Source organism: Telopea speciosissima, chromosome 7 (genome assembly GCF_018873765.1).
Source record: "Telopea speciosissima isolate NSW1024214 ecotype Mountain lineage chromosome 7, Tspe_v1, whole genome shotgun sequence".
Taxonomy (NCBI): Eukaryota; Viridiplantae; Streptophyta; class Magnoliopsida; order Proteales; family Proteaceae; genus Telopea; species Telopea speciosissima.
This window is the reverse complement of record NC_057922.1, coordinates 57,288,600-57,298,376: the sequence shown is the minus strand read 5'-3', so window position 1 is coordinate 57,298,376 and position 9,777 is coordinate 57,288,600. Positions and strand designations below refer to the sequence as shown.

The window sequence follows — 9,777 nt, the reverse complement described above, 5'->3', positions numbered from 1 at the left end:
ATAAAAGAATTAGTTTTCAAAAAGGAGGGAAGAAGAAGAAAACAAAAAGTTTAGAACTGATACATCCTGATGTTTGGGGAGCAACTCAGGTAGAATATCCTACTGAAAAATCTCACTTTGTTTCATTTATGGATGATGCAAGTAGAAAAACTTAAGTTTATGCAATTAAAGAGATTTGATGTGTTTGGTCATTTCAAAAAGTGGAAAGCTCTTGTAGAAACTGAAACATGGAACAAAGTGAAATGTCTTAATCTTGACAACGATGGAGAGTAGTATGATGGAGGTTGTGCACTCGATGAAATCATAAGATTAGAAACAAGCCTCAGGGGCACCACAACAAAATGGTGTCGTAGAGAGAGTTATCACAACCATCCTGGATTGTGTAAGGAGCAAGAAGATACATTCAGATTGCCATTACAGTTTTGGGTAGCTGTTGTTCACACAACAAGTTTTTCTGATAAATCGAAATCCATCTAGTGCATTGGATGGATGGATTCTATAGGAGGTTTGGATAGGAAAAATAGGTGAATTATTCTTTCCTAAGGACTTTTGGTTGGATTGCTTATGCTCATGTTAATAGAGAACATAGAAAGAAACTTGATCCTAAATCTGTTAAGTGTGCATTTATTGGATATAACAATGATGAATTTAGTTATCGTTTATAGGATTATGAACATAACAAAATAATCAAGAGCAAAGACGTAATATTCAATGAGAATTGCATGTACAAAAATTGACATCAACAATCAACAAAATGGAAAAGATGAAACAAAGTTCTTTGAACTTGATGAGATCACAAATGGGGTCATACCTATTATGCAAGGACTTCCAGAAAATTCATATGATGATTCTGAAAATCTAGATGGTAATAATCTTCAAGAGTAGGAACCACAAACTCCTATTCTAAGAAGATTTGATAGGACCATTAGATATCCTAATAGATATTTCCCTTCTTTAAATTATGTTTTGTATACTGATTCTAGTGAATCAGAGTGTTCTAAAGAAGCAATGCATGATAAATCCAAAGTCCAAGTAAGAGCAAACCATGAATGAAGAGTTGGCCTCATTGAAACAAACAAAACATGGGATTTGGTGAAGCTGCTAGCTAGAAAGAAAGCATTCTATAAAAAATAGGTATACAAAGTGAAAGATGAAGATGGAGAAACAAAAAGGTACAAAACAAGGCTTGTGGTAAAAGGATTTACATAGAAGAAAGTTATTGATTTCCAAGAATTTTTTTCTCTTGTTGTTAAGATGACTTCAATTCGTATTATGTTGAACATATTAACTGTAGAAGATTTATATCTTGAGCAGTTAGATGTTAAAATTGCATTTCTCCATGATGACTTGGATAAAGAGATCTACATGCATCAACCTCAAGGGTTTGAAGTCAAGGGAAAGAGGAAACTGGTTTGTACGTTAAATAGGGGTTTGTATGGCCTCAAGCAAGCTCCAAGATAATGGTATTTGAAATTTGACAAGTTTATGCACGAGTCAAAGTTTGTAAGATGTCAATTTTATCCCTATTTATTAAAAAATTTGAGAATGAAGATTTTATAATTGTTGCATTGTACGTAGATGATATGCTTGTTGCATGACCAAATATGCAAGGATTAAAGATCTCAAGAAGAATCTTTCTAAAACTTTTGACATGAAAGATTTGGGTGAGACAAAAAAATTCTTGGCATGCAGATAAGGAGACACAGAAAACAAAAGAAATTGTGGTTATCTAAAGAAGGCTATGAAGGTATTGAAGAGATTCAATATGGATAAGGCGAAGACGGTAGTTACTCCATTGGCAGGTCACTTTAAACTTTCAAAGGATATGTGTCCTTCAACAGAGGAGGAAATGGAGTTTATGACAAAAGTGTCATATTGTTCAACTGTTAGAAGTTTGATGTACGCGATGGTAAGCACAAGAGCGGATATTGCATACGCAGTGGGAGTCGTCAACAGGTACATGCATAACCCAAGAAAGGAGCATTGAAAGGCAGTTTAGTGGATACTCAGGTTTCTTAGAGGTACATCCAATTGTTGTTTATGTTTTGGTGGTACTAACATTGATATGTAAGAATTTGTTGATTTAGATCACTCAAGAGATAGGGACAGTGGAGGAAGCACCAAGGGATATGTTTTCATTGTAGATGAAACAACAGTCAACTGGATTTCAAAGTTACAGAATGTGGTTGCTCTTTCAACAGTATAGGCAGGATATGTTGCTATTACTGAAGCTAGCAAAGAGATGATTTGGCTTTAGAGGTTTATGGAGGAGTTGGGTAGAGTGCAAGAGAACAACAGACTATGAAGTGATAGTCAGGATGTTATTCTTCTAGCAAGGAACTCAGCTTTTCATTTGAGAACGAAGCATGTTCAGTTAAGGTATCACTTCATTCGCTCAGTATTGGAGGATGGACAACTAAAGCTTGACAAGATTGATGGCAGGAAATCCTGCAGATATGTTAACAAAGACAATTGACAAGGAGAAGTTGGGCCTTTGCTCAACTTTGATTGATTTTTGTGGAAGATTGGTAGATGTGTGAGCTATAAGTCATGAGGTTAAGCTTTTTCGGTGAGGGGCAAATATAGTCTTCAAGTGGGAGATTTTTATTGGTGAAGCCTGATCTCAACTTAATCCAATGCAACAACTTAATCCAATAAATATTGGTGATTCTTCCTCAATAGCGACAATCCTACTTGTTTTTGGGGGGGGGGGGGGGGGGGGGGGGGGGGGGGGGGGCAGGAGCCCCCAACTTGAATTTTTTAGTAGTCATTTATACTGGGGGAAATTTTGTACTTTTGGGGGTTAGGGTTTCTCTATATTGTACCGCATGAGATGCGATATACATGGAGTGAGTGTTTGTAATTTTATCATCGGAATAGCGGAAGCTTTGCTTATCGCTCAGCCGTGGATGTAGAGGTGGGTGAACCACGTAAATTTGTGTTTTGAGTGTGTTTGATCTTCTTTTTCATTCTTATTTTGCAAATTACTATTCTGCTGCGTTTAATTCCTAAGAGTTAGTGGTTTGCTAACAAAGTGTAGGCTTCCAAGAGGTCATAGGTTCAACTCTCCAATCTTCACCTTGTTCCTTTAAGGTACTCTTTTCCCCCTCTCTCTCTCTCTCTCTAATTGTAATCAAAGTCCCGTGGGGGCAAGATATAGAGGTAGACAAGAAAAAAAAAAGTTAGTATTGGAACCCGGTTGTGTGAAGAGCTAATCCCCAAGCAGAAATTTTAGCTTAAACAGAATTGACAACATGGTAAAACTCTTTTATCTTTACCTTGTTCCTTTAAGGCATCCTCTTCCCTCTCCTCCACCCCAGTAGAATTGTAGTCAAAATCCTATGGGGCAAGATAGATAGATTAGACAAAAAAAACAAAAAAAAAGTTACCATGTAATAAAGCCTGGAGGATAACAAAAAAAAAAAAAGTTACCATACTTATGAAACATGGAGGAAACTACTTATTGACACCAAAATAGAGAAATTGACAGTTTACCACTCAAATTGGAAACCAGTTATGTGAATAGCAAATCCTCAAGCTTCATTATTTACCAATCACTTTTTAATCTAAACATAATTAATTCCATGGTAAAATAGAACTTTACCATCCAAGACTACTAAATTAAATTGACCATGTGGTCAATTAAAGCTTTGCAAATCCAACACTTCCAAGAGGATGCATTCAACTCTCCTCTTCCCCCACCCTCCATTCAAGTTTTTTTGGCAGTACAAAGGGGGAGGATATGTTCAAAGGGTACACAACCGATTAGCGTTCTAAATTTTAAATTTTAACAGGTGGTAAAATGTAAACACAAATCAATCCAATGACTAGTTGCCACTCGATCTCCCCATGCGACACTATTATGCCCAAAGTACCCTTCTAGTGGACTTTTGGGCTTTCTCTACCCTTTTCAAGATTCACGATACCTACGAAATGAGGAGCCTCTATTAGGCCTGTAAATGGATCGGATGTAATCGAATCTGAATATACCCTGACCGAATACAAATACTTCTAAATGGATTCAGATATAGATCAAATTCAGATTTCCGACCATCCGTTTGCATCTCTACTTTGTGTAACCCGGGCCTTCCTCCCCCTAGCCGATACAATTCACTCTCAATCCATATCTCTTAGATCATAATTATCTTTTCCTCATATTCTAGAACTTGTTGAATCTTCAAAAACCCTTAAGATCATTATTTATTTAATTTTTTATTATTAAATATTCAGATTTTTTTTCAAATATCTGAATAATTATCACCTCCAATTCGCTGCCCCCTCCAATTTCCTCCAATTCCTCATATAGGAGTAGAAATGACCACCCTACCCTATCTTGGGCAGTGTATTCAGGTAGGAGATAAGGTGATCATTTCCACTCCTATGTGAAGAATTGAAGAAAATTGGAGTGGACAGTGACTTGGAAGAGATAATGATTCCAAATATCTCTAAATGAATACGAATACCTCTATACGGATATGAATGCAGATTGAATTGAAAGTGTCGATTATTCATTTACAGCCTTAACCTCTATGAGTTGTTGAGAGTTTTACACGTGGCATATGTGATGTGGGTAAAGAGGTAATTGAAGGTGACGTTACGGAGCTGGATTGCAAAGTCGGTGAAGTGGCAGTTTTGCTTTGCCCAAACGGCCCCAACTTAACAAAAGCTGTGGGCTTTCCGCCTTTGGATTCACTTCCACAAACCAGCAGCAGCCGCCGCCACAAAAGTATCCCAATACTATGGGCGCCCACGTTTTTTATTTCTTTACCTCAAAAAAATCGCCCACGTGAATGAGTTGCACCATCTGTTACCTTTTTATATTCTCATTACAAAAAAGCGCGTGTTTGAATACACCTCTGCAGGTATATTTAGAATCTGACATCATATTTTAGGAGAAATATTTGTAATTGAAGTGAAATGATTGCCTTACCCCCATCAAAAAGACCATGCATATAATGCTTCCACACGTGTACTCATTAACTCGTGTATGCAAAAGTCATGCTCCCTCGTATAAAACATATCCCTTTTCCATTACTTCTCTTCTCATAAAAAAAAAAAAACAATTTTTAATTACCTCACAAAAGTTTTTTAAGTTAATATTCAAGAGTATTAAAAAGCTTCCAAAATAATTTAAAAAGGACAGTATTTTCTCATTATCAAAAGATGCCATACATATACTTCGAATACGCATGTAAAATCACAATATTTACACTCATTGAAAAAGATTATGAAAAATACTAACTTGGCACGTTGGTCAAGTGCTCATTTGTTGAACGCTTGATTACTGGTTGAAGTCTTGGAAACAGTCTCTCTGAAAACGTGGGTAAGACTGCATACATTTGACCTTTCCTAAATCCTACTAAACACGGGAGCCTTGTGCATTGGGTACGTCCTTACTAAAAGGTCATAAAAGAAAGATTATCAAATACTTGACACATGAAATCAATAAGAAAATCTCTTCAAAAAACTAAGAAGAACATTCTCAGCGAGGGAGTATAAGAGGAGGGTAAAACCATTCACCCTTATGAAAGGCAAAAATCCCCTCATGATACCAACACGCATGCTCTCATTGGCCCCAATTACACATAGGGACCCTCTTAAAGAGACCAGAATTTTTATCACATGCAGTTCTCCTATTTGGTGCGGTTCCCTAATGCCTCTAATAGAAGGGGGTGGATCCCACCCACGCAATGCGTTCGATCAGGAGGTGAAATGGTCATTTCAACCCCCTATAAGAGGAACCACACAACCGTACCAATCAACGAACCTTAGGGTATAAAGGTCCAAAGAGAACACCAACCCAAAAAACTATAAATGTATTTTTTAGAAAAGGATTATATAAGTAATTAAAAAAATTAATCTGATTAAATGGCATAAGGAAACGAACTAATGAAGAGATACTGAAGTACGATAAAATGTTGGCCCCGTATTACCATATTACTTGATATTGCGGTATCAATGACATTGGCGAACCAATATCATCACAGATTCTGTGATGCCAAGATGAGAGATACATGGAAAAATAGCAAGCCTTTCATTAATAAATAAAAGAGGAGGGAATCCACGAATCCACATCTTCTATGAAGGTAGAAGCAGGCGAAAGTAAAGGATGTGAACTCGGGAATCCACCCAGGGTCTTGGACCTGAACCATTCTCGGAGAAGGAAGGGTGGGGTTACGATGCGTCAGGTAAGGAATTTGTCTTTTCAACTCGTTTTGAGAACATGATGCACGACCGTGTAGGGAATCTTTTGTCTGAAACTATCAATAAAATTGAACTAATTTAACGCCTGAATTTCATTTTCTTCAGTCCGAATTATTAATGTTCAAATCCCACTAGGATCTCTACTATCCGAATCACAATAAGAAAAATCTCCCCCTTCTTGAATAATTTTCTATTTACAGACGGAAAAATTAAAATAAAAGAAATTCAAGCACAAAGAAAGCGGAAGGGGTAGAGGCATCTTCCGCTTTATAAGACAATTACAGAACAGGGGCAGAAGGAACATCGTCGAAGCTCCAGAGGTCCAGTGAAGAGCCTTCAACTACGTTTTCCTGAACGGTATTCGCATTCGCATTCGCATTCGCATTCGCCACCATGGACTGTTCATCTAAGCCTTCCAGATATGGAATCGGGTGGTAGTTCATGTAAGTCTCTAACGCCAACATCTCTTCTTCCGAAAGCCCCTGCACTTCATTATCCTCCTCCTTTGCTTCTTCTCCTTTCTCTTCTTCTTTCACGTTAAGTTGCTCAAAGCACGTTGCAGAATCTCCGCTCTCTGTTCCAGACACAAGTGTCCCCTCCTCGGAAATCGACGCTAGCATTGGCATCGACATCGGCATAGGAGGCGCAGGCGTGACAAAGACCGGACCAACTGGGTTTGGGTTGAAAGCAGAGTGACCATAAGACTCATTGGCTGGAAACGGAAATGTTCCCATCTGATTCAGATTGCCGGTAAACCCAACATTCGAAACATTGGAGATATCAATGCCGGAGAATTGGTGGGGATTCCTACGAGTAGGCTTTTGGGTATTCTGGAAACATTCTTCTCCTTCATTGGGGAAATTAACCTTGGCTTTCTTACCTCTTATCTTCCTCGCTTCTCTATCATAAGCTCTCGCAGCCTCTTCAGCCGTGTTGAAAGTACCCAACCAAACCCTAACTCCTTTTCTGGGGTCTCGAATTTCAGCAGCCCATTTCCCCCATGGTCGCTGCCGAATCCCCCTGTACAGATTCTTCCTTTTCCTCTTTCCTTCCTTCTCAGCCCCGGCGGTCTCACTACCTGTTCGAATAAAGTCCTCAGTTAAACCCCAAATGACAAAAAGATGGATACTTCAAAATTTCTTCTATACAGAGAACCAAAAAGAAAGAGACAGATGGTACCTGAAGAAGGGGAAGCCCGTTTCTTGGATGATTCTTCTTGTTGTTGACGGCTGAAGCAAAGGAAATCCGAATCGAAGCTGTCGAACTTAGCAAACTGGAAATCGGAAAAGAGATCGGAAGGAGAGGTGGAGCGACCTCGACCACGAGGGATTAAGTCAGCGATAATCGCACCGCCGCACATTTTGAACGGAATACACTAACTACTGACTACTCAGATTTCTGAGAATACAAATCAAATACACAACTACAGAGACTCGCCAAAATTTCTTCTTTTCTTTCTTTCTTTTCGGAAGAGCCAGTGGATGGTGGTCCTTTATTTATAGAATCAGTGAACCACGTGCATCGCACGTGTACAGGTAATGCTGCAACCTCGGTGTAGCGCTGCATGTGTGTGTGTAACGCGGCAAAGACTGAAACGGAAGAAAAAAAATGTAAGCCAGCGTGTATAAGTGCGTGGCATTTAAGTTTGCCTCATGGATTGTATTTTGGTCTAAAGATTTAGACTTTAATTTTGGAATTACTTGAAGATTCCAGAAGGTTTAGGCTACCAAATTAATGTATTAATTCTTATTTTATAAATCAAACCACTAATTATTAAATTAGAGCCTTCTAGGCTCATCATGTCGACATTTAGATTCATCCACTTGGTAGACACACTGTCCTACCAAAATCTTTACTCTGGTCCTACTTGGTTAGTTGGTAGTCATCGTCATCTCATGCTGACTGCATAAATTGAACCGCTCGGGATGGGTTTGAAATTAAACCACTTTTGAATTGGTTCGACCAAACAAGGTGGTAGCATCGTATTGTCTGTTGAGGCTTCAGTGCATGGTTCTAAGTATCGATATTGTATCGTATGTATCGGGCAATACATATCAGTTTTGCTAGTCATCAATACCGATACAGTGCCAATACCGTATCGATAGCACGATATGAACAAGGGATAAAATGGTCAAAAAACTCACATTTTAAGAAAATGTACAGGTATTTTTGTCCGATACAACCGATCCAGATCGATACCATATCAGTATTGTATCGATTTTGTGGATCGCCGATGCCCATTTTGATACCGTGCACTAAAACCATGCTCTAGTGAGCTTAGGCCTAGTGGTTTGGTTTAACTCATCGTGAGCTCTCAAGTCCAGACCCGGTTCATTTGGAAGTTTGAAGTTTGGACCAGAAATGGACAAAGTTCTATTTTTTTCCCCCTTAATTCCCGATTTGAAGTAAGATGACAAGTTGCTGCTGCGGCCAAGTGCCAAGTGTCGTAATTGGTCAAAGATTGTTTATGAAAGCAAAATGAAAATCGTGCAGTTTCATCGAGGGTGGACCGATCGGGCTGGGCCCTCACTAGTCCTGAATTTTTTTATTTTTTTTTTTTGTTGGTGAAGTGAACACGCGTTTAAGTTATAGAACTTAAATTGTCTCATATATTGAGATTTAAGATAACGTTGAGTCTTTTACCCAAAAAAAAAAGATAAACGTTGAATCGTGATTAGAACATTTTCAAGATAAATTTGACAACTCTTATGTTAATATCCCTTTCTTTGTCTCCTCCTTTAGTGATTTGATTAGAATACATATCCAAGCAATAATTCAATTCTACTTTATTTATTAATTAATTGAGATTGAATTTCTTGTTTAACCTTGTAGTATACGTTAGTGCTTCCACGTGTCTATCTCTATCCTCTCTCACAATAAAGGGATGGTTATGTCATTTAATACGAGAGAGGAGAGAGAGAGGCAGGGAGGAGACGGTAGCGTATGTTATGCAACCTAGCTAGCGATGTTTTCCACCCCTACTTAATAATAGGTTTTTGGGAAAAATAACATTGTTTGGTTATGTGGTTCTTGGGCCAAGACATATGAGCACGTGAATTATCGCCCCACCCTCCATAAAATAAAAAATCTCATTAATGTTGATACCCTTGCATGCTCTCTCATTGGCACTATTGTTGCAAGGGCCACACGATGACCAAGTAGTGATTCTTAGCCTAGGTTTTATCTTTGAATTGCATAAACATTTGACACGATATTAGATGGTGCTGAACTTTAGTGGATAGATGGATTCCAATATCTCAACACACATGTTAGGTTTCAATCTCAATGGAGTTGCCCTAATGGTAAAATAATGCATCGAAAAAACCAAGACCGTAGAAAAGTGGATGCCAATTTGATAGGTGGCTAATATAAACCATATCTAATACTCAAATTTGCCACATCATTCTTCCATGTAACATGACTTGATATGCTATAGAGAAATATGCACTAGTTTTTTATGAAAGAGATATGCACTAGTTAGCAACTTTTGTATTATTTATTTATTTTCACGGATCTAGATCCTCTATAGCCGAGCTGCTCGGTAGGACCGTGCTACTAAGGCACGGTGAGGCA

General features: G+C 38.3%; 1 protein-coding gene across 1 annotated transcript; it reads right to left on the bottom strand.

Annotated features, from left to right (window-relative positions):
- Window positions 1–6,482: 6,482 nt before the first annotated feature.
- On the bottom strand, window positions 6,483–7,602 carry LOC122668726 (ethylene-responsive transcription factor 1-like). The gene is made up of 2 exons (XM_043865261.1): window positions 7,384–7,602; window positions 6,483–7,282 (listed from the first exon to the last, which is right to left on the bottom strand). Exons 1-2 carry the CDS (start codon window positions 7,562–7,564, stop codon window positions 6,483–6,485), a joined length of 981 nt encoding a protein of 326 aa, XP_043721196.1. The 5' UTR covers window positions 7,565–7,602.
- Window positions 7,603–9,777: the final 2,175 nt, after the last annotated feature.